At 54.9% G+C, this 24939-nt stretch overlaps 1 protein-coding gene across 2 annotated transcripts in view; it reads left to right on the forward strand.

Annotated features, from left to right (window-relative positions):
• Positions 1–24939, forward strand: part of PACSIN1 (protein kinase C and casein kinase substrate in neurons 1) — a 51861-nt gene that overhangs the window by 23659 nt on the left and 3263 nt on the right. The window contains exons 1-9 of one of the 2 annotated variants that reach the window (XM_024557916.3): positions 6643–6837; positions 19994–20119; positions 20997–21153; positions 22310–22545; positions 22957–23112; positions 23210–23385; positions 23790–23910; positions 24008–24135; positions 24751–24938. In XM_024557916.3, the coding sequence (XP_024413684.1) occupies positions 20057–20119; positions 20997–21153; positions 22310–22545; positions 22957–23112; positions 23210–23385; positions 23790–23910; positions 24008–24135; positions 24751–24938 (1225 nt within the window). In that variant the 5' untranslated portion in view covers positions 6643–6837; positions 19994–20056. Of the gene's footprint in view, positions 1–6642; positions 6838–19993; positions 20120–20996; positions 21154–22309; positions 22546–22956; positions 23113–23209; positions 23386–23789; positions 23911–24007; positions 24136–24750; position 24939 lie in introns of those variants that run through there. The other variant, XM_024557915.3, reaches the window with a different exon arrangement.

Consider the following 24939-nt stretch of genomic DNA (forward strand, 5'->3'; position numbering starts at 1 on the left):
CTGGTCAGGCACCTGGGTTTCGGGCCAGGTCCCCAGTAGGCGGTGCGTGAGAGGCAACCACACACTGATATTTCTCTCCCTCCCTTTCTCCCTACCTTCCCTTCTAAAAATAAATAAATAAAATCTTTTTAAAAAAAGAATTAAACTGGACTTCCCGCCACGATGGAGGTGTAGGTAGACACACTGCGCCTCCTTACACAACCAAAAGAAGGACAACAAAAAATTTAAAAACAAAAAACAACCAGAACTGACAGAAAATCAAACTGTATGGAAGTCCGACAACCAAGGAGTTAAAGAAGACACACTCACCCAGACCGGTAGGAGGGGCGGAGACAGGCAGCCGGGAGGAGAGGACTCAAGGCGAGGTCTCACATTTGCATCCAGATAAACCAGGAGGAACAACTTGGGAGCGAGACAGACCGCACAACCTAGGGCTCCAGCTCCGGGAAATAAAGCTTCAAACCTCTGATTGAAAACACCTGTGGGGGCTGAGGCGGCAGCGGGAGGAACACCCAGCCTCACAGAAGAGTTTGTTGGAGACACCCACAGGGGCCTAGAGCGTGCACAAGCCCACCCACCCGGGAATCAGCACCAGAAGGGCCCAATTTGATTGAGGGTAGAGGGGCAGAAGGACTGAAAACTGTCAGAGAGCGGAGCAAATGCCATTGTTCCCTCTGGGACCCCTGCCCCACAGACAGCACCACAGTGCAGAGATGTGGGTTGCCCCACCCTGATGAAAACCTAAGGCTCTGCCCCTTACTACGTAACAGAATCAGATGCACATTTCAAAACACTGGTAATCAGGATGCTCACAGAATTGGTTGAATATGATTGCAAATTACAGGAAAAAATGAAGGCTATGCTAAGTGAATAAAGGAAAATATACAGGGAACTAACGGTGATGGGAAGGAAACTGGGACTCAAATCAATGGTGTGGGCCAGAAGGAAGAAGAAACATTCAACCAGAACAGAATGAAGAAACAAGAATTCAAAAAAATGAGGAGGGGCTTAGGAACCTCCAGGACAACTTTAAATGTTCCAACATCCGAATTATAGGGATGCCAGAAGGAGAAGAGGAAGAACAAGAAATTGAAAACTTATTTGAAAACATAATGAAGGAGAATTTCCCCAATCTGGCAAAGGAAATAGACTTCCAGGAAGACCAGGAAGCTCAGAGAGTCCCAAAGAAGTTGGACCCAAGGAAGCACACACCAAGGCACATCATCATTACATTACCCAAGATTAAAGATAAGGAGAGAATCTTAAAAGCAACAAGAGAAAAGGAGACAGTTACCTACAAAGGAGTGCCCATAAGACTGTCAGCTGATTTCTGAAAAGAAACCTTGCAGGCAAGAAGGGGCTGGAAAGAAGTATTCCAAGTCATGAAGGGCAAGGACCTACATCCAAGATTACTCTATCCAGCAAAGCTCTCATTTAGAATAGAAGGGCAGATAAAGTGCTTTCCAGATAAGGTCAAGTTCAAGGAGTTCATCATCACCAAGCCCTTATTATATGAAGTGTTAAAGGGACTTATCTAAGAAAAAGAATAAGATAAAAAATATGAATGGTAAATTGACAACAAACTCTCAACTATCAACAACTGAACTTAAAAAACTAAGCAAACAACTAGAAGAGGAACAGAATCACAGAAATAGAGATCACATGGAGGATTATTAGCAGGAGAGTGGGAGGGGGAAAAGGTACAGGGAATAAGAAGCATAAATGGTAGGTGGAAAATAAACAGGGGAAGGTTAGTAACAGTATAGGAAATGTAGAAGCCAAAGAACTTACATGTACGACCCATGGACATGAACTAAAGGGGGGGGAAATGCGGGGTGTGGTGCCGTGTGCACAGGGCAGAGGGGAATAAAGGGGGGAAGTGAGACAACTGTAATAGCATAATCAATAAAATACATTTAAAAGAATTGAAAGCAGAGGTTCAAACTGACACTGGAACACCAACGTTCACAGCAGCACTGTTCACAGCAGCCCCGATGCCCCTTGGCGGCTGAGGGGTAGACAGAATGTGGTGTCCGTGGATGGAACGTGATTTGGCTGTGAGAAGGATTGGAGTACTGATACATGCTACATGGACAAACCTCGAACACATGAAGCTAAGTGAAAGCAGCTAGACAGAACAAGAAAGCACTGTGTAGTTCCACTTAGTGTGAGGTGCCCAGAGGTGCCAATTCATAGACACAGGAGGTAGAGTGGTGGCCGCCAGGGGCTGGGGGGGGGTGTGGGGAGTTACTGTTTTGTGGGTACAGAATCTCAGCTTGGGATGATGAAAATGTTCTAGGGATGGATAGTGGTGATGGTTAGATAGCAATGTGACTATTACTTAATGTACTGAACTGTACACTTAAAAATGGTTAGAATGGGCCCTGGCTGGTGTGGCTCAGTGGATTGAGCGCCAGCCTGCAAATCAAGAGGTTGCTGGTTTGATTCCCAGTCTAGGGCACATGCCTGGGTTACGGGCCAGGTCCCCAGTGGGGGGCACGTGGGAGGCAACCTCACATTGATGTTTCTCTCCCTCTCTTTCTCCCTCCATTCCTCTCTCTAAAAATAAATAAAATCTTTTTAAAAAAATGGTTAGAGTGGTACATTTTATGTATATTTTACCACAATTTCAAAGTGTTACAAGTGGTTCTCATGTGCATCTGGGTTGAGAAGCACTGTAAGCTGGGCCGGAGGATCAGCATGAGAATAATAGTTACACTTACGTATTCTAGGTCTGTGATAGACCGGGGTGTGAATGTGGGAAGGTCAAGGGTCGGAGAGATTTTTTTCTCTAGGAGGCAGGCTACTGTGATGATTAGGTCAGTTCTAGAGCCAAACTGCTTGGTTTCAAATCCCACCAAGTTCAACTGGCAACCTTTCAGCTCACAGGCTGGCATTCCACCCACTGAGCCGCACCATCCAGGGCTATTTCTTTTTAATTAGAAAAAAAAATTTTTTTAATATGCTTATTGAGGCCTGGCTGGTGCGGCTCAGTGGACTGAGAGCCGGCCTGTGAACCAAAGGGTTGCTGGTTTAATTCCTGAGCAGGGGACATGCCTGGGTTGCTGGCCAGATCCCCAGTAGGGGGCATGTGAGAGGCATCCACACACTGATGTTTCTCTCTCTCCCTCCCTTCCCCTCTCCCTAAAAATAAATAAATAAAATTATAAAAAATAAATAATTTTAGAGAGAGAGGAAGGGGAGAGAGAAAGAAGCATCAATATGAGAGAGAAACATCGATTGGTTGCCTCCCATACATGCCTTGACCAGGAATCGAACCTGCCACCTTTTGGTGTGCAGGACAACACTCCAACCAACTGAGCTACACAGGCCAGGCTGGTTTTCTCTTTTTTTCTGATATAACAAAATTGCAAAGGCCATTTCTTTGTTTTCCTGAGCCCACATGTAAGGCTTTTCTCAAGAGTGCTTTATAAGAGGTGAAATTCCTACGTCGTAGCTGTGGGCCAGGTCAGCTTTATGAGATGGGGCCAAAATGTAGACTTTGTAACACAAATTCTCAGTGTGTGGGCAGGGCCAGGAATTCTCCATTTCCAGCAAGCTTCCAGGTAATGCTCATGTTGACAGTCCACCAACCACACGCTCAGTAGCAAGGGTTCTCAAACTTGGCTGCACATTGGGGGACCTCTGAAAAAATACTGAATCTTCGGTCCTGCTCTCAGAGATTCTAACTTAATTGGTGTGGGGCAAGTTTTTAAAGCCTCCTAGGTATTCTAATGGGCAGCAAACTTTGGGAACTACTTGCTTAAACAAAAGAGAATATTTCTTATGTCACTCACCAGGATCTCCTGAGACTTCAGCGTTGGTTAGTTCTGTGACTCCACTTCCAGGAACCAGCTTCTTTCCATCCTCAGTGGGTGGGTTTGGCCCTCAAGATAGCGCCCACTGAGGTCACAAAATGGCTGCCACAGCTCCAAACATCAACACAGACTCCACAATGTCTAAGAACATAAGAGTAGAGGGCTGCAGACAGGTGACTTGGAGGCCCCTCCCAACAGCAAAGGGGGCCAGGTCAGGCTGACGGAGGAGGTGGAGTGGGGTGGGTGCTCCCTGGGCTGGGGAAGGAGAGCGCGACAGAGGGGTCAGCGTCTGCACAGAGCTTGAGTGTGGGAGGGCAGAACTCAGGGGTCTGCCAGGCAGCAGAGGGGGCCGGATCAGGCTGACGGAGGGGTGGGTGTGGGGGCAGCTGTCTTTGGCAACCCTGGATGGAGCCAGCTCTTTAGGAGAAAGATGATCCTGGGCTGGGGGCTGGCAGGCAGGCAGGGGGCTCTGCTTACAGCGCCTGGAACTCAATCTCTCCCTGCCTCCTAGCTGAGGTCTCCTCGCTTTCCAAGGAGCCTCTGCTCTCAGGCATCCCCACCGTCCTGGCCTGGGCCTTAACCTAACCCTCCACTGAGGACCTCCAGGCCTAGGGACCCCCAGCTGCAGCCCCCAGCTCAAGGAAGTCCAGGCTGGAAATCACTTGTCGTTCTGGGGTCCTCTCTCGTGCCCACGGTTTGGCTGGCATGTCCAGCGTGTACGCCCTGCCCTGCCTGTGAGCAGGGGTAAGGAGCACAGTTGACTCTGGAGCTCCTAGAACTTGGATCTTTCTCAACAGGACCAATGCGCAACGTGGACAAAAACTTGGCAGACAGAGGGTTCAAATCCCAGCCCAGACATCCATTGGCTTTGCCCCCTTGGGCAAACCTCTCAGCCTCTCAGAGTCCCTGTTTCCTTATCAGTCCTGTGGCCTCATCTGCAGGGCTGCTGTGACAGCCACTGACTTTGCAGGACAGGAGTTCAGCGTCCACTAGCTTTTCACCTCCAGGGTGGGAACTCTGGCCCACGGTGGTGCCCAGCACTCAGGACAGTCCCTGGTGAGTGGCCGGTGCCTAGTGAATGACTGTCGAATGAAATGTAAGGCCTCGTTTCGTCTTTCCAACCCCTCCCCCATCGCTTGACTTCTCGGACACTAGGTGTTCTGTACAGTTTATAGCGGGTCTGGTTTATTGGCCTCGGTCTGGTGATTGAGAGGGACCTCAGATGGGATGGGACATGGAAGAGGCTGTCATCGGCCAGTGGCAGCTCCCGGCTTCATTTTCCATGGGCTTCTGGTTCTTTCCGAGTGTATCTGCCTTCCCTGGGCTGTGTGGGGTCCCTGAGAGTTACCCCGGGGCACGGGGGCTGCTGTGACCCTTGCCTGAGGTGCTCTGAGGCGGTGTGGGCTGGTGAGGGTGCATCCTGTGAGGCAGGGTGTGCGTCCTGGGCCCCAGTCCCCACTTGGCCTCCCCCACTGTGGGTGACAGGGCTGCCTGAGGCACGGAATTCCCTCTGAGGAGGTTGGGCCCACGTTACTCTGTTCGGTCATAGCTCCAAGTCCCAGAACCACACAGCAACTGGGAAGGTGGGTGGGCATATCCGGGAGCCCCCTAGGCCAAAGGGCTTGAGGTAGATGTAGCCTGGACCAGGCAGAGGGTTTTCAGAATGAGGCAGGGCCCGCTCTCCTCCACGCCCACCCCAGCCCCCTGCAGCAGCAGCGCTGAGAGGAGACGAGCGGACTACTGTCTGGTCCCTGGAGGGGGCTCCCAGCAGAGCCCCATGCTCTCCGGGGAAGTGGCTCATTAGTCCCCTGGTTGGGACACTTTCACTGTATCACTGTCACCAGCCCCTTCTGATGAGGGGAGGGTTGGGGGCTTGAGTGCGCAGCTGTGATTTGGTGTAGGAAGGGTCTGTGTGTTGTATGTTCTGGGTCCATGTGGAAGTGTGTGCACTGATGTTAGTGTTACAGCTAAGTGTCCGTGTACATGTGTTACTTGTGCACATACGGTTTGCCACCCATACACAGGCTTGTGGAATATGCATGGACACAAATACGTGTAATGGGTGTGTGTGTGGTGGTGGTGCATGTGCATGGATGTGTGTTGGTGCATGTGGACGTGTGTAGCGTGCGCTAGAGGTCGGCTCTGGGCGTGTGTGGCAGCCGTGGCCTGTGGGGAAGCACTGGAGTTGGAATCACAGGCCTCACTGCCAACCGTGAGCCGGGAGCCACGGGTGCTGGGACCCTTGTTTCAGCGCCCATGGCGGGCCTCAGTCTCCAACCTGTAAAATGGGCATGGAACCGCGTGGAAGGAGATTGTGGACAAGCACCTCACACTCGGCCTGACCCACAGAAGACTGGAGAGAGAATGGTGAGAGGTGACCGAAGGCAAATGAATGAGTAAGCAAATAGAAGTGTTTACAGAACTGCTGTGCAGTGAGACTTTACGGGCCTGAGGGAGGTGCAGTTTGCTGCGTCTGATAGGATGTCTGGAGGGGGAGGCGGGGTCTTGAGAGGAAAGAGAAGAAAGAGGTGGGAGCAGGGTATCCCCTCTCCACCGCCCCCTCCCTTGCCATCCAGGGCAGTCACGTGAACCTGCGTGTCCACCAGCGTCTGTGAAGGTGAAGTGTACACACCCACGGTGTTGATGCAGGCGCCTGGTAGAGGGCAGGCGTCCCCTGGTGTACGTGGGAGGGAGGCTGTCTGTGCGAGCATTGCCTGGTTGCTATAGAAATGAGCTGAAAGAGGTGGGTGGCTGGAGAAGGAGGCGGGTCTGTCGGGAGGAGGGAGGGAGAAGAGGCAGCCGTGGGGGGCGGGGAGCTGGCTTCTGCAGTTCTGGCGCTGCCTTCCTGAGCGAGCGCGGTGGAGGGGACCCAAGAGGACAGAGCCCCCAGCCAAGGCGCCAGGCCCCTCCCTGCCCGCCACCACGGAGGAGGAGGACAGCCAGCCCCTCAGCCCTCGCCTGGCCCAGCGGGGGCAGTGCACTCCTACCTGCCCCTGGCTTGGGACCAACACGGGCCCAGGTAGGCATCCATGGGGACAGCTGGAAGAGGCTGCTTGGAGAGTGGGGCCCCAGGGCTCCCCCACCTGCCTACCAGCAGCCCCTGGTAGCAAGCAGAGGGGCCAGCGAGGCCAGGGCCAGTGGGGAGGTGGGGAGCAGCCAGCCGACTGGAGGTGCTCTTCGGAAGCCGGGTCCCCCTGTTGCCTCTCTTCTTCTGCACTTCTGCCCTCCTCCACCACTGCCGCAGGCCCTGACTGCATTCGTGCCCCTCTCCCTGGGGGAAGTGGGCTGAGGGGGGGCTGGAGCTTACAGAAACTCACCTCCGCAAGCTGAGGCTAGAGAGGGCGGGGGGGAGGGGGGGGGTAGGGAGAAGTGAGGTTGTCCCCCACCCCCACTGAGGCACTGCTAGGCCTTGGCCATTTGGAACCAGCTAGTCCCCCTCCCCATCCCACACCCACCAGCCCACCAGCAGCCTCTCTGCTGGCCCCAGTGGTCTCAGGCATGGGGCTTAGAGGCCCCTGGTCAGGGAGGAGGCTTACTTCTCCTTTCCCCTCAAACTCAGGTCCTTCCCCTCCATGTTCTCCCTGCAGAACCAGATCCCTAGGTCTCCCAGAGGAGCCCTGTCCCGCCCCCAGCAAGCCCAGGGTCTCCATGTTGGGGACAGGAGAGCAGGTCTTGGATGGGGATGCCTGTGGCCCTCCCTCCCCTGACTCTGTCCCTCTGCTGCATTGCTCCTGGGGACAGTGTCTGCTGCTGCCCAGGGAGCTGGGAAACTGCAGAGGAGCCTTGGCCGCTTCTCACACAGGGGTGGGGCTGGGGCCTGGACTCCAGGCACAGGGGGGCAGGACAGGCCTGCAGTGGTGCAGTGGGCGGGGTGCACCTGGTCCAGCTTTGCCCTGGGACAGAGCTGAAGTCCCTTGGCCTGTGCGGGGAGGTGATCCTAGTCTGAGGGTGTGGGGGGTTGGTGTGTGCAACCTTGGGCATAAGTGGGGTGCTGGGAGGCAAAGGCTGTGGCTGCTTTTCCTGCCTGCCCTCTCGCCCAGCACCCACTGAGATCTTGGCCGGTCCTTTGCTGAGCCCTGGCACCGCATTGTGGAGCTGCTTCTTTCCTGGGCTCTTGGGGGTCAGAGGACGTTGTGCAGGGGCTGAGGCGGGGTCCCTGGGCCTTTGATAGGGTAGAGGAAGACCCTCTGAGAGGCTGAAATGGTCCCATTCATTTCTGCAAGTATTCATTGCACCTGCGGAGTGTTAGGCACTGGGTCTCCCTCTTTAGGGTTAAGGACCTGGCGAGTGAGAGGGCAGGTCTCAGGTGGCAGGAGCAGGGTGGGGGATGCCTAGGAGCTGGCAGCCACATAACCCAGGTACACCTCGCTGTCTGCCCCCTGCTTCTCTGAACCCTGTTGCCCTCCTCCCCACCAGGGCCTGTGTGGGCTGGCGTCTGCCCTGCCTCACCTGCACAGCCAGGCTGGCCTCCATCCCCGCCAGGACAGGGGGCCAGTGAGGCCCGGAGGACAGGCTCTTTTGGCAAGAGCTGGAAGGAGCCGTCCTTTCCCCAGACCCTCCAGGCCTGGCCCTGACCTCCCCCATTTCTGACCTGCCTTCTCTAGGCCACATCCCCCCTCTTTAATTTTTTTCTGCCCCACAGGTCCTGACGGTCCCTCTTTGCTCGTTCTGTCTCCCTTCTACACTCTGATGACCCAGACTCTGGGGTAGTGAACCCACCAGATTAGCCTCCTGGGGTTATTAGCCTCCTAGCCCCACCCATCAAACCCACTGGGCCTACCACCCACAGCACCTGCCTGCAGCCCAGGCTGGGGACCTGGCCTCCCCCCAGCAGCCTTCCCTGAGTCAGAGGGAGCTGATGGGAGGCCCAGGGGCGCTCAGCTCTGGCGTTCAGCCAGGAGCTGGGGCCCTGGGCCGGGACCACCCCAGGCTGGCCCCTCCTCACATGGCCCCCAATGCAGGAGCTCTGGAGAGAATAAGGGGCCATGTCAACTTAGCTCTTCATGGGCACCTCAGGGCTCTAACACTGAGCTGCCATCTCCCCCAAAGTGTTCCTCCCACTGTCCTCCCAACCTGCTGGCTGCCCGGGCCCAAACCCCACAGCCATCCCTGACCCCTCTCCCACACCCAAACCATCAGCAAACCCTATTGGCTCAAATGTCAGTGTTGCCACAGGGCAACCGCTTCTCGCTGCTCACAGCATTACCACCTTGCTCAAGCACCCATCGTCCCTCACCTGGAGGACCGTAGTCACCTGCTAGCAGGTTCCCTGTCCTCCTAGGCCCCTGCAGTCTGCTCTTCCCCTGACAGCAGGGATCCTTTAAAACCTAAGCCCCATTACACCCACCTCTCTTCTCACCCCTGCAGTGGCCCCATCTCACTGGCGTGGGGGGAGGGTCAAGGCTCTTTCTCTGACCTCTGAGGCCTCAAGTGATCAGCATCCTCACCCAGCCTCCCGACCTCACCCCTCCCTCTCTCCTCACTTACTCTGCACCGGCCATAGGGCCCCTTATTCCTCAACCATGGCAGCCATACTTCCACCTCAGGGCCTTTACACTGGCTGTTCCCTCTGCCTACATGCTCTTCCCCCAGATAGCTGCACGGCTCCCTCCCTCACCCCCACCCGGTCTTTGCCGGAATGCCTTCTCCTGCGTTAAATAGCCTCACTCCCAGTCCCCACTGTTCCTGCTTGTCCCGTTCCCTTCCTTCTTCTCCACAGCCCTTGTCACCTTCTAACACACTTGATCATTTACTTCTTCCTCTGGTTCCCTGTCTGTCTAGCCTCTGTGGGACGTCAGCTTCACGAGGTCAGGGAGTTTTCTGTCTTGCTGTGGCCCAGAGCTGTACCACAAGGATCAAGGCTGCAGTTTGACACCGGGAGGCTGCCCCTTGGCTGGTCTCTACGTCCACGCTGTCACGGCAGCCTGTGGCTCAGCCCGTGGCTCGGCCCTCACAGGCGTGGGATCTGCCGCTCCTCGGGCTGGCAGTTGCCCCAGGGCGTTGAGTTGGGCAGGATGTCCTGCTTGGCCTGGGTCCAGCTTGCTTTTTTCTGCTCTAGCTTGGCCAGGACAGCTCCACCTGGCCAGGAGGGGCAGCACAGGGAGCTGCGTGTAACCCACCTGCAGTGCTGCTGAGGGCAGAGGGCGCCTTCCTGGTCGGGATCTGTGCTGTCCAGGAAGTGGCCGAACACTGAGCTGGCTGCTCCCGAGCCTGAGATGACTGGTCTTGAGGAGAGATGCACCTGGAGCGGAGAGGATGGGCCTGTCTTCCCACAGCTCCCGCTTCCCCCTCCCCATCCATGGTGTCTTGGTTGGGGCGCCCCCAGAAGCCAAGCCTGGGACAGGGACCTGACTAGGGCAGATCAGAGAGGAAAACACCCTGGAACTGGACCCTGGCAGTTGACCGAGAGGTGGGGAAGGGACTGGCAGGAGAAGCAGGGGGCCTGGAAACAGGACAAGTGGGATTTGAGACCCCTCCAGTCTTGTGGGGTTCTGGCTTTTGGTTGTATTATCATCATTACTAATGTTTATTAAATGCCTACTGTGTGCAGGTGGCTGGGTTTGGTTCTGGGGTACAGAATTCAGTGCTTCTGCTATTCAATGAATGAATGTTGCTGAAGGTCCTTGGCATTTATTCATTCATTGAACAAAAGTGATGGTGCATTTACTGCCATGTGGCAGGCACTGCTCTGGATGCTAGAAATACAGCAGAGAACTGGGCAGGCTAAACTGCTGACCTTATAGAGTTGACGTTCTAGTGGGCAAGGAAGACACTAAACATGTGAGTACCCTAACGCTGACAGCCTGTCGGACGTGACGGATGCTGTGGAGAATAATGAATGAGGAAAGGGAGGAGGGGGTGGTGCTGGGGATGGAAACAAACAGAATTGTGGGTTTAAGTTGGGGGAGGTCAACACATTTGAGTAGACCTGGGAGTCTGGGGAGGGGGGAACTATTGCAAGTAGGTGCAAAGGCCCTGGGGTTAGAACAGCAAGGGAGTCAGTGGAGCTGGAGGAGAGTGAGAGCAGGAGATGAGGGCAGAGCGGGGACGAGGTGGGGCTGCGGGTTATGCAGGGCCTCCTGGCAAGCAATTGGACTTTTACTCAGGGGAAATGGGGCATCTCTGGAGAAAAGGGGATCTGACAGCTTTGCCAGTTTCCCTCTGGCGGCCGGCCGTGTGGGGGGCTGGGGAGGGGGCGTTGAGAGACAAAGTGAGAGGCAGGAAGACCCGTGGAGAGGCAGCTGCAAGGAGGTGAAGGGCTGCTCAGGACCTGCTGATGGGCTGGGTGTGCGGTGGGAGGAGAAGGAAGGGCTGTGGTTTCTCTGAGGCCTGTGGTTGTCTGTGACTAATGGCGTGGGACCCACAAAGTCCGCCAACGCCTGTCCTCGGTGGGCTCGTGCTCTGATGCCTCGGTCCCTTCCTAGTACATGGAACGTGACCAAGGCCGCTGCCCTCCAGGTCTTTCAGAGGCAGCTGGCAGTAGGCCTGGGACCTGAGAGGGACACTTTGTGCCCTGTTGTTACAGAACAGACCGGGGGTGGGGGTGGTGAAAAATATACTATTACCAAAAGGACCCACCTTTCTCTCTGGGGGTCCCCCCCACCTCCTAGGTTCTCCTTGCCTACCACCAGAGGAAAGATGTCTCTCAATGCCAGAGACTGGTGAAAAGGAAAGGAATTATTTATTTAGAAGTTATACAGACTTAAGAGTAATGACTTAGTGTCTTCATTAAAATACTAAAGTCCTTTATGATACCCACAGATGCACAGTCCTTCCGTCTCCCTCTGCCCAGTCCGGGGTACCGTATCACAGGAAAAGAAGTACAAGTCTGTGATTCAGGCTCCCGACTCCATCAGCTGTGTTACCGCCACAGGGTCCCCACTCTGCCAAAGCCGCGTGGTCCTCTCTCCCCCTTCTTCCCCAAAGCCTTGTGGTTCTCTCCTGGGTATGGCTGCCGCGCCTGGGTTTAAATCCCAGCGCCAGTCTTCCTCTGCAGCCCCATTTCCGACTCCTCCTACAGTCAGTTACACCTGCCAGCTTTCCCACACTCATCCAGCTTTACTGGGCTGCCATCCTAAGTCTGGGCAGGTGTGGCCCCATGGCATGGAGCCAATCTTCTCCAAGCTCTCACACAGGTGCTGTAACCAGGGGGAGTTGCCTCCCAGTTACATCTTGGGTGGAAGTCATTCCCGTCTCCCTGGCTCACAGCATAGCCACAGTTATTTAACATATCCATGAAACCAGTTAAAGGTTATAGATATGTTAAATGACCATGCCAGAGGTTAGCTGCACAGCTGTTACTGTACAAAACAGCTCTGAATGGCCCTGCTCCACGTGTCCCTTCCCCCAGCTCAGGCTTGTGGAGGTGAGGACATCCTATATATATTTTTCTAGTATTTCCTGGACACCTTGAGTTCTGAGCCCCATTACAAATCCCTTCTTGGGGTCCTCCTCTTGGTTGCACCCTGTTACAAATCCCTCCTTTCAGATATACAACCTCTTTATAATCATATAAAGGACAATGGATGAAGGTCTCATCTTCTTGTAACTACTTCCGTCTGGACATGGGTTTTGTCCTACCTACCCTTGGGTCAGGGGTGCCCTGAAAGTTGGGTACAGCACGGAGGGAGTCCTTCCTGTAAGGGGAAGGACCTTACAGAATTTAGGTTAGTTTGCTGTCACCAGGAAGTTGCAGGCTCGGTGTCCAAAGGTTGGCATTACTGGACAGTTGGCATCCTTGTCATATTCTGGAGGTGACAGATTTGGAAAGAGTTGGAAGCACAATTAAATCATAACCACTAAATGACGAAGGCAGGGACTTAGGTAAAGAATGGCTCATCTGGAGGAAGGTGTACAAGCATGCTACACCTATCCAAAACCCTTGTGGCTCACTACACTTCGCTCGGCTGAGGGGAATATATCAGGATTTCCCTCCCTTCAGATCTCTGGGCCCTTTCTGTCCAGGCTATTTGGACAGAAAAGGGAAGATAAGCTCTGAAGTGAAGCCCACAGACCGCCTGAACCCTTCACTAACCCAACCTCTTAGTTTAACCAAACCGCTGAGTCTCAGCGGGCGATGATGAAGATGATGAAGGTGGGCTCCTTAAGTGAGGCCTATATTGCAACCAATCGCTCAGGTAATAAGGTCATAGGCGTACGCCCTACGAAAACAGAAGGAAGAACACACAGGTTAATTCACACGACAATCCCCAAGCCAGTCTCTGTACCTGGGAGACTGTCTTTTGGGAAGACATTTAGTTGCAAAGCCCTTGCTGCAATGACATCTAACAATGGCAATTTGACAGGTCCTTCGTGCCTGTAAATTGAACATCTTTGGTAATATTACAAACCCAGTTTCAACTTCTAAATGGAAACAAACTTTCAAGACAGTTGGCTGCGTCATTCTGACGTCCAACACTTAGCATTGCGATTTTCCTCAAACCACAATTTTTCTCCCTAAGATCACCCTCATCGTTATTAAAGCGACTACGTTGAGTCCAGCTTTTAATTTTGCCTGTTCGTTTGTGTAAACACACCAAGAACAGCCTGGATCACCTATGATCTTTAAGTTCGCTTTGCTGGAACTCTTCACAGGGACCCTTTAGACTGGCTTCTCAGTCCCCTCGGGGCACAGAAGTAGAGCCACATGTCTGCCACCTGGCTTCGCCTGTACCAGTCATTTCCCTCAGGTCCTTGAGGCTTCCGTTGTGCCTACAGGTTCCTTTTTAGCCATCTTTCAGGAAAGCAACCTTCGTTCCTTCCCTGGAAAGACTGCTACAGACCGCACAACCAACCAAAGTACCAGGCTTTTTCTCATGGGCTTTTACTAGCTTCACAAGTCAACCCCAGTCCCTCAGGGCTTTCTGGTAACGACCAGAGCCCAGTCGTGCCTCCTTCAGGCGTGACATTCCAGTCAAAATCTCAGTTCCCCAACCACCATCAATGACTGGTCTTAATGGATTTATGCAAAGAAACATTACGTCATCACTTACTCCTTCAAAACGCCAAATTCCAGAGGGATCGGGTAGGGAGAAAAATACCAAGTGCAAAGGAAAATCCTTTCCTTCTGATATCCTTTTTATACCTTCTTCATTTACATATCTTACACTTTCCCTTGTTCACTTTCCTACAGAGTGTGAAGTTTTAACCTTCCCTGGAATCCTCAGTTTCCTTTTCAGAGCAGATACAGAGCAAAGTCCAAAACACGGACAGAGTTCTATAAGAACAGTACACAGGTAGAGGCATCCTCTGCACCAGTGCGTCTGCTGGGGCCTCCGCAGAGACACGCCCTCTCGGGTCCAGTCTCACGGCAGAGACGTGCTCCTTTGCCTCAGGCTGAAACTCTCATCAGCCCCGAATGACCCTCCCTTGGTCCCGAGTGGCAAAGACATTCTCCCCAACCAGTTACAGGTGACCTTCCCTAGGTCTTCAGGTGACCTGAACTAGGTATCCAGGTACAGAGGGTTTCTGATCAGAAACAGAACCAAATTAAAAACCAGAGAATGAGTGGTTTCAGTTTCCTTTCTTCCAGGTTCAAAACTTTTACAACCTTTTTCCATATTTTTTTTCCCATCCAGATTTAACCACAATTTTCTTTAATCCTGGCTCCTTTCCCACACTGGGGAGAGGGCTGTACTTAAACTCAGCACTTAAACTCAGTATCTGGCAGCCAAGAGTCCCCAGCACTAGAGGCACCTTCCACTAAAAGTCCCCAGATTCGCACGGACGTCCTGCAGCTTTCTGAACCTTAGACCTTGCAAACACCCTGTAAATCAGACAGTCGCCCTTGGACCCCAGTTCACGACCTTCAGAACCAGCTGCGCAGAGAACCTGACTGGGGCAGTGCCCACACAGCAGCAACACACAGCTCGTAACCTGAACAGAACCCTTAGCCCCCCCACCTCGTCCACCTCCAAGATGGCGGAACTCTCACGGGACCCATCATCCAAGACTGCAGCACCCACCCATGACCCGTCCTCCAGGGCAGGGCACTCACGTGGCTCATCCTCCATCTTACCCTAAATGGCAGCGCACCCACATGGCTTGCTGTCCAATCCCCAACATTCAGGCAGGCTCGGCTTACAGAGCCTAGGGGTTCGCTTCCTCCCCTGAGTGCAGGTTCCCTTAGTGCCACCTGGGCTCACCGAACCTGTAAGTGAGCAGACGGGGGCAACCTGGGAGCAGCACACCAACCAACCCATCATCCACAACTCGATTATTCCAAAGCTGTGTTCAGAAACAAGTTTTCAACCAAACCATTCCACGTCTCTGCTCCGTTCCCCGTTTCATTTCCTTTTCACCTTTCCGGGCATGATCAGGAGGCCAACGCCCTCAGGAGGGGTACAGAGAAATTCTCAGAGACTGGGAGAGTTCCGCAGTCTCTTTCTCCCACACCGGAGGGCGTAGGTCTGCCACGGGCAATTATCGTCCCATCTGGGTCACCAAAAACAGTTACAGAACAGATGGGGGTGGGGGTGAACAATATACAATGACCCCCCTTTTACTCCGGGGGTCTCTCCCCCGTATTAGGTTTGCCTTGCCCGCCTCCAGCGGAAAGACGTCTTTCAATGCCAGAGTCTGGTGAAAAGGACAGGAATCATTATTTATTTGAAATAATACAGACTAAAGTCCTTTAGAATACTCACAAATACACACAGCCCTTCCTTCTCCCCTCTGCCCAGTCTGGGGTCCTGTATCTCAGGAGAAGAAGTAGAAGTCCGTGATTCAGACTCCCAGCACCATCAGCTGTGTCTCTGCCATGGGGTCCCCACTCTGCCAAAGCCACCTGGTTCTCTACCCCCTACTCTACCAAAGCCGTGTGGTTCTCCCCTTCGGGTATGGCTGCTGCGCCTGGGTTTAAATCCCAGCACCAATCTTCCTCTGCAGCCCCATTTCTGACTCCTCCTACAATCAGTTACACCTGCCAGCATTCCTGTATTCTTCCAGCTTTACTGGGCTGCCATAGTAATTCCGAGCAGGTGTAGCCCCATGTAACGGGGCTAATCTTCTCCAAGCTCTCACACAGGTGCTGTAACCAGGGGGAGTTGCCTCCCAGTTACATCCTGGGTGGAAGTCACTTCCATCCCCTTGGCTCAAAGCATGGCCACAGCTATGTAACATACCCATGAGACCAGTTAAGGGTTATAGATATGTTAAATGACCATGCCAGAGGTTAGCTGCACAGCTGTTGCTGTACAAAACAGCTCTGAATGGCCCTGCTCCCTGTGTCCCTTCCCGCAGCTCAGGCTTGTGGGGGTGAGGACATCCTATATATATTTTTCTAGTATTTCCTGGACACCTTGAGTTCTGGACCCCATTACAAATCCCTGTTTGGGGGCCCTCTCTTGGCTGCACCCTGTTACACTGTGACTTCTCCCTAGAGGAAAGGTCCAGGCCTGCATGAAAACTTCACATTTGCACATTGTTCTGTGTTTTTCAACAGGAGCTTACTATTCTTTTATCATTTGATCTTCAAAATAGACTCCAGTATCGTTTTCCAGCATATGAGCTAGAAAGCTGAGACCCCCCGAAGGGACTTGGCTGAGCTCTCGCTGGCAGGTGGCAGAGCTGGAGCCAGAGCCCCCGCCCCTGTGCTGGGTGCCCAGGACTTTGACATCCTCGTGCTGAGGAAGGCCTGGCTCCTTCCCTTGTTCAACAAGAAGAGGGGGCATGGCTGAAATGAGGCCACCACCCCACCACAGCGGAAGTGGCAGGCCAATAGCGAGGGCTGCCAAGCTCTTTCCCAGTCACGTCTCAGAGCCCTGGGCTCTTGTCTGCAGCGTGGGGGTGAGAGTCGCACCTGCCTCTTAGGGGCATTGTGCGGGTTAGATCGATTAAGACACGTGAACCGTCCTCGGCACCAAATATGTGCTCCATAAATGTCAGCTATTATTGCTAATGACACCGGGCTTTCAGAGCCACAGAAAGTCAGATTGGCCATTGTGTCCATCTGATGGATGGAAGAAAGTTAACTGTGTATTGGGCTTGCCCCTGGCGAGTGGTAGATGCTGGCCACTCCAACTTCCTAACTCAGAGATACAGCTTTTCAGTGATGGCAGCTACTGATCACCCCTTAAGAAGGATATGGCGTTTGGTAAGAGTTGAGCCTCCCACCTGCCCCCAGCTGGGGGTGTGAGGCAGGGGAAAGGCAAGATGGTGTGTCAGGCCAAAAGATGCTGCGGACTCACACGCCCCCTCCCGCAGCCCCTCCCCAACCCCGCCTGCAGGTCTTCCTGAGCCACCTCTGTGCAGGCCCAGCCTGTGGCTGCAGTGCCCGGACCCTCCCCATCTCTTCTAATCATTAAGTGGGGCTGGGTCATCCTCATTTCCTAGCAAGGCCCAGCGAGGTCATGTGAATTGCTCAAGGTCACACAACAATTTGGTGGCAGAGCAGGGACCCCACGTCTAGAGCTGTTTCTACTACACATGCTACCTCAGCTGGGAGCCCGGGAGAGCCACCACCTGCCTACACCAAGGGAGGGGCCGCAGGGAGGGACCGCAGCAGCAGGTCCCATCGTCCCTGGGTCTCTGCCATTGTGCACTTCTTCTCACCTGACATGCAGCTCTTAGCTGCAATGTCCCCACCTCCATGCTTCGAGTGCGCCCTTGGTCCTGGTTCCCAGCTCCCTCTGCTCTCCTCTAGCAAAGGCTGGAGGGTTTATAAAATATATATATATATATATGCAACTTATATATACGCACAAAAGGCAAAATTTAAAAGTCATAGAAGAGCCCCAGTGAAAATTCTCCCACCCCATCCCCCAGCCTCCCAGTTCCCCCAACACAGTCACTGCTACCAGCTTTCCAAAAATATTTCTGCTATGTATTCTGCGCCCCCCCGCCCCCCTACAAACAGGAGCATCCGCAGCCATGCTGTTCTGCACCTTGCTCTTGCTCCTTTGGCTTCAGGGACACGGCTCGCGGCGGGTGCGTTGAGGACGAGAGCCTTCTGCAGCAGGCCTGCACCACCCCTCACTCAGCCCACCCCCTGGACGCCCATCTGGGCTGTTTGCCGCCTTCGGCTTTCAGGGGCACTGCTGCAGTAAATCGGGCTGGGCAGCAGCAGTTTGCCCGGGTGAATTCCGGGGACCACAGGGTGCTACTGGGTGGGTGTGAGTCCGTGACCTCGTGAAAGGACACCACGTCACCCCCACCAAGCTTGTGTCTAGTCGCTTCCCCACTACCAGAGGTGGGTTTGACCTGCAGTCCAGGAGGGAGCCAACATTGTGGGGATCCCCAAGCTCTGTGTGACTCAAGGGTCCTAGATGGCTGTAGCCCCAGGGACACTTCCCTAACCTGGCTGAAAGTCCTTCATTAAATATCCCTGCCTTTTACTTCACCGTATCTAAATTCAAATTTTCTTTTTTCTTTTCTTTTGAAGATTTTATTTATTTTTAGGGAGAGGGGAAGGGAGGGAGAAAGAGGGAGAGAAGCATCAGTGTGAGAGAAGCATCAGTTGGTTGCCTCTTGTATGCGCCCCAGCCAGGGGCCTGGCCTGTAACCGGAACCAAACTGGTGAACCTTCGTTTTGCGGGACAACGCCCGACTCACTGAGCCACAGCAGTCAGGGCACAAATTCACTATCTTCTGTATGAAGCAAGTACCGCTTTATAAGTGAAAAGTGCCAAATTAAAAGAAAAAAATTCAGACTCATTTCTTTGTCCCTTGATGAAGTCCAGCTGCCCTCTCCTGCCCCCTCCACCCCACCCCACTGTGTGTGGGAGTTTGTGGGAGAGTGGAGTCTTTGCTAAGGGGAAAGAAGCAAAATATGTCTGGTGCCTGAGAGATGCAGGAGGCAACACCAGGTTATTACTGGGAAGAGAGCACTGGCCCTGGACAGATAGGAAGACTGAGGCCAGAGGGGGCAGGGACATCCCTGACCCAGGACCCTCAGGTGTTGCGGCATCTGCCCTGAGCCCAATGGCCAGCTGCTGGTAAGGCCTTAGGGTCCCTCGGACCCCCGGGTTGTGCTGATTCTTGCAGAGGCCAAGCATCCTCATCGTCAGTGTTCCCAGTCCCTGAGGTTAGAGTGCAGGGTCAGGGAGGTGACCCCAGCCACAGGCTGTCAGCTTGTAGTGGGGTCAGGCCTGGGTTGGCCTCCCTGCCCCTTTGAAGACCAGGCCCCTGGCCCTCGGGGTCCAGTCTCCTGATGCCTGAGCCATTCTCACCCAGGGTGGCAACAAGGCCTGGGTGGTGGACGGGAGTGGGGCAGCGCACCGCCTAGACCGGACAGTCCCAGGCCACGTACAGCAGCCTGATGCTCACACGGGTCACAGTGGTCTGACCTGTGGCCCAGAAGCAGCATGTCTGGGACTCTTAGGGACCTGGAAGCAGCTAATGGAGGCCTTTGGTTTGAGGCCGGGCCAAGGCAGCCAGAAGGGCATGTGCAGAGCCCAGCAGCTCAGGGAACTCAGGAGGGGCTCAGCCTGGTCAGGAGGTAGGAGGGGGCCCACAGCCCATTTCCCAGGGTGCTTGGTTCCAGGCTGTAGGTGGGTGCTTTGGGAAGGACTTAGGGGCTGAGACCAAGGGATCTGCATTGGCTGGGGTGGCGGTAGGAGCTTCCGTGGGTGTTTTGGGCCTGGTGCAAGCATCTGTCTAGGTCAGGGTGGGCGCTGCTGAGGGGGATGGGTTGAGAAGCGAGCTGGGGTTTATTGAGCTTTAGTGGGCCCTACAGGGTGTCAGGCCCTGCAGGGGGCGGGGCGCGTTGCAGGACACCCACAAAGATAAGCCTGATTGCTGGCTTCCAAGCCCTGTGGGTCAGTGAAGCAAACCGCAGATTCATGTAAAGCAAAGCTGCAACTGTGTGGCTCTGATTTAGCCCTCGGTCCAGGCGCACAAACAGTGGTGGGCACCGTGGTCCTGGTGGCTTGGACAGGCCTCTGAGAAGAGATGCCAACACTGGAGCTGGAGGATGGACTGAGGGGCAGTGGGAAGAGAGGATGTGAAGTGGGAAGGAGATGGAGTAACGGGCTTGTGGAGGAGAGATGGGAGGTGGGCACAAGGGGTGCTGCAGGGGGACTCTTGGGGTTAGCCAGCCCCTGGGCAGGGAGTCCCCACCCCAATGCAAGGCTTATGCCTGTGGAGCCCTCATCCCCACAGCAGGCTGGGGCCCAGGCGTGGAGTGGGGCATGTCAGACATGTCCCTCATCTCCAGCGGTCTCTCTCCTGCCCTCCAGCACATGAGCAGCCCAGCCCGCTGACCACTGCTCCGCACCTGTCCGTCCCCCCACGGCCACACCATGTCCGGCTCCTACGACGAGGCCTCGCTCGCTCCGGAGGAGACCACTGACAGCTTCTGGGAGGTGAGGTTTTGCTGCTCCCAGTTCCTGGGGAAAGACAGCCTGGCTGTATGGAGGCCCAGGCCCCCCACCCATCCCACGACCTCAGGCCTTGCTCCCCAGCCCCTCAGGCCCCTGTAAAACCCTACGTGTCCAACAGGCTACTACTGTACCCTGAGCCCAGAGCCCCTCGGCCCCACAGCTGCCCCTGGAGACATCCATGTATTTCATGATGGAGAACGGGCCCTCCCCCACTCCCTCCCCAGCCCTCTGCTCTCGGGGACAGGTGAAACACTTTAGAGTTCACACGGCCTTTCCCCGCTGCTCCCTGCCCCCACCCTGTGAAGTGGGCGGCGGGCGCAGCACAGGCAGCAGGGAAATGGAGTGAGTTCTGGGAGCCCTAGAGCAACACAGAGGTGGAGACAGGGCAGCATTTCTGGGCCTCCCCAAATATTTGAAACCCAGATTTTTTTTGTATTGGCTTATGAAACCCAAAGTGAAAACTGCCAAACCTAAATTAATACGTGTTTAATGAGATGTCTACAAAGCATAATATTATGTCAAGAAGTTGCAGCTCAACTCAACACTTAGTGACTCTATATAAATATAATAGATTTAGCTCACAAGAACAAAATGAATAATTCATTTGGCCCAAGTCCAAATTATAAAAAACCTTCTGTATTTTGTGGCAGCGACAAAATTCTGTTTAAAGTGGGATGAGAGATGTTTAGACAGGGGTGTGGTGCAGGGTGCCAAGTCCTCAGAAAGTCAGAGGGTCCCGAGACACCCCAGGAAGGCGGTGGAGGGTGCCTCCCGCAGGACGCGGCGGCCGGGGCGGAGCGCGGAGGGGAGGCGGGAGGCCGGGAGCCCGCGGGAGTCGTGCTTGCTGCTTGGCCGCCAGGTGGGGAACTACAAGCGGACAGTGAAGCGCATTGATGACGGGCACCGCCTGTGCAACGACCTGATGAACTGCGTGCAGGAGCGCGCCAAGATCGAGAAGGCCTACGCGCAGCAGCTCACCGACTGGGCCAAGCGCTGGCGCCAGCTCATCGAGAAAGGTGACCCCCGTGCCCACCCCGTGCGCAGACCCCAGGCCCTAAACCCTGGGTCCTGGGAGCACCAGCCACCTGGATGTACCTGTGGCCCCCAGCCACAGGGCCTTTGCAGGCACTGTCCCCACTCCTCCCCTCCCTCACCAAGCCGGGCCTCCCTGCATTCCAACTCCACTTTGTACAATTTTAGTTTGGATTTAAAAAAACAAAACAAAAAAACCCAAACATTTTATTTTGAAATAACTTTAAGTCAGAGAAAGCTTTCAAGAGTAGTACAGAGAACTACATGCCCTTCACCCAGATTCACCAGTTGACATTTTACCACGTTTATTTTATTCCTATTTATATGCATGTTTTTGGAAACAATTAAGTTGGAGACATATACCTTTACCCTAAATTCTTCATGTATCTCCTACGAATGGATGTTTACTTTTGTAACCATCGTTCGGCTATCAAATTCAGGACGTTAAACGTGGCGCGTACGCAGATTTTGTCAAGGCGATTGTGTGCTGGTCCAGGGTCTGACCCAGAATCAGACGCTGCATTTAGTGGTCATGGCTCTAGATTCCTTTAGCCTAGAGCAGTTTCAGGCTGAAGTTTACATGTTTTGGTTAACGTTTTTCTCTTCCCAGAGACTCTGAACCCCGTGAAGGCACGGACTGGGCCCACGCTGCCCTGCACATGCCCGGCACAGAGTCGATGCCTGTATACAGAGAAACCGATGTCTAGTCCCAGGGGCCTCCTGGCACCTGGCACCAGTTGGTTCTTCAGTTTTGCATTTCAGCCAACATTCTGGAGTCCCCACTGTGCCTGGCGCTGTGCTGGGCTTGTGAGAGCTCACAGGGTCGAGGCTGCCCCCCGCCCACCACAGGCTCACAAGCTGATGAGGAAGATAGGGAGTAGACGCAGAGGCAGATGGAGAAGAAGAATTCAGTGAGGGCTGCAGGCTGCGGTGTGTGGTAGAGCAGTCGGAGAGGGCTTCCTGGAGAAGGTGTCTGTACTTGGGCCCTGGAGGGTGAAGAAAACTATAGGGAGAGCAGAGGAGGGCATTTCCGCTGCCCTGCGAAGTACGGGGAAAGCCTCAGAGAAAGGAGGTTTGTGGGGGGAGGGCCTCTGGGCAGGGGGTCATGAAGGCCTCATGACCCCACGGCCACGTCCTCAGGCCCACAGTATGGCAGCCTGGAGCGGGCCTGGGGCGCCATGATGACGGAGGCAGACAAGGTGAGCGAACTGCACCAGGAGGTGAAGAACAACCTGCTGAACGAGGACCTGGAGAAAGTCAAGAACTGGCAGAAGGACGCCTATCACAAGCAGATCATGGGCGGCTTCAAGGAGACCAAGGAGGCTGAAGACGGCTTCCGCAAGGCTCAGAAACCCTGGGCCAAGAAGCTGAAGGAGGTGCCTGGGGGTGGCTGCCAGAGACGGGGCAAGGGTGGGCGGGCGAGCTCAGAGGGCCTGTCTCATCAGAGGGAGGGCGTCTACAGGCGGAGTGGCGGTGCACCGCCCTCTGGGACTGTGCCCCTGAGGGGCAGCACTGCCTTCCAGGAAGGTGTATCCACAGGTGGGCAGGCACTGCTGTGCTCCCCAGGAGCGTGTCCTAGGGGCAGCAGGCAGTGACATGCAGGGAAACATCCGCAGGTGGGTGGGCACTGCCCCCAAATACCTGGAGCCAGGGCCTGCATCCCTTCTGCCTCTTAAGACTGTGTACTCTCAGCTCCTGGCAGAGTGGGCAGGTGGGAGGGCTTGACGAGTGACCACAGCGGCTCCTGTTCACGAGGAGGAGGCCTGCCCCCTTTCCCCCTCCCACAGCTAGAGGCAGCCAAGAAGGCCTACCATCTGGCTTGCAAAGAGGAGAAGCTGGCTGTGACACGGGAGATGAACAGCAAGACGGAGCAGTCGGTCACAGCCGAGCAGCAGAAGAAGCTGCAGGACAAAGTGGACAAGTGCAAGCAGGATGTGCAGAAGGTGCCGGCCAGGCCGGGCTCTGGGGACCCCTGGGAGTGGGCGGTGGCTGGCAGCTGTGGGCCCGGGTCTCACCCTCCCTTTGCCCTGGTTCCTCCAGACGCAGGAGAAGTATGAGAAAGTGCTGGAAGAGGTGGGCAAGACCACTCCCCAGTACATGGAGGGCATGGAACAGGTGTTTGAACAGTGCCAGCAATTTGAGGAAAAGCGACTGGTCTTCCTCAAGGAGGTGCTGCTGGACATCAAACGTCACCTCAACCTAGCTGAGAACAGCAGGTAGGCGGGGCTGGCAGCATGGCGGGCACAGGCACAGGCAGCGGAGGGTAGAGCTGGTGTGCAAGGCATCCCGGGCCCTGCATTATAGTGATAGGAAGGGGAGGGCTGAGCTGCAGGGCCCAAGAGCAAAGAGGCTGCAAACAGCGATTGCCTGGGTGCGAGCCAGCGCACACTAGGTACTTAAGAAACGTGCTCAGATGGGTGGGTGAGTAGCAAAGGTGGGGACAGCAAAGGATGCCCACTGGGCCCGCCCACATGGAGATTGTTCCTTGGGAAGCCTGCCTGGTTCCTAGCTGGGGGCCATGGCAGCACCCTGGTCCCTGAAAGGGCTCCTGCCCTCACCAAGGATAAGAAGGGACCGTGAGGCATCTGGCCCCCCACCTCCCCATCTCCGCTGTGCACAGCTATGTCCACGTGTACCGGGAGCTGGAGCAGGCCATCCGGGGGGCCGACGCCCAGGACGACCTCAGATGGTTCCGCAGCACCAGCGGCCCTGGCATGCCCATGAATTGGCCCCAGTTTGAGGTAAGGGTGTGTGGGGTTGGGGAAGCAGAGTATGAAAAGCCTGGAAGAGGCCTCGGAGAGCAGCCTCCAGCCTGACTGCCCCCCTGGTGCCCACCAGGAGTGGAACCCAGACCTCCCTCACACAACCACCAAGAAGGAGAAACAGCCCAAGAAGGCAGAGGGGGTGGCGCTGACCAATGCCACTGGGGTGGTGGAGTCCACGTCGCAGGCGGGGGACCGCGGCAGGTGAGTGCCTCCTATGGAGCTTCCTGGAGGCCAGAGTTCTCTCGAGTTTTACCTCAAGGACAAGAAATGGTCTAAATCACAGCAACCTCACGCTCCTTTCAAAGGTAGTGATAGCTAGTCCTTGGAGAGCTCCTACTTGTGCCAGGCTCTGTTCTAAGTATTTTCCATATATTAACTCATTGAAGCCTGTGTGTAAATCCCCATTTTACAGATGGAGAAACTGATACCCAGAGAGGTTAAGGGATTGCAGAAGGTCACACAGCTAGTTAGTAAGCCTCAGAGCTAGGAGATGATGCCCGAGTCTGGCTCCAGAATTATCACTCTTCACTGCTCGGTGCAGGGTCAGGTGCACTGGGCCTCTCAGGTGCAGGGTCAGGTGCTCTCAGGTCCCCTTCAGCCCCCCTCCCTCTAACGCTGAGTAATTATGCTAATGGTCTTGCCTCACATCTGTTTAAAGAGCTGTCGGTGAGGGTCGCTGACTCAGGACCCCTCTTAGGAGGCCCAGCCCTGCTCCAGCCTTGGTGAAATACGGGGCCAGGGCTCTGGCTGGGGAGAGGGGCAGCCCTAGCGAAGAGGTGAGAGGCAACCGACCTGGGTCCTCTCTCTGCCTCTCAGCGTTAGCAGCTATGACAGGGGCCAGCCATACGCCACTGAGTGGTCAGACGATGAGAGCGGGAACCCCTTTGGGGGCAATGAGGCCAACGGGGGCTCTAACCCCTTTGAGGACGACGCCAAGGGAGTACGCGTGCGGGCACTCTACGACTACGACGGCCAAGAGCAGGACGAGCTCAGCTTCAAGGCTGG

This window comes from Desmodus rotundus, chromosome 11 (assembly GCF_022682495.2).
Source record: "Desmodus rotundus isolate HL8 chromosome 11, HLdesRot8A.1, whole genome shotgun sequence".
Classification (NCBI taxonomy): domain Eukaryota; kingdom Metazoa; phylum Chordata; class Mammalia; order Chiroptera; family Phyllostomidae; genus Desmodus; species Desmodus rotundus.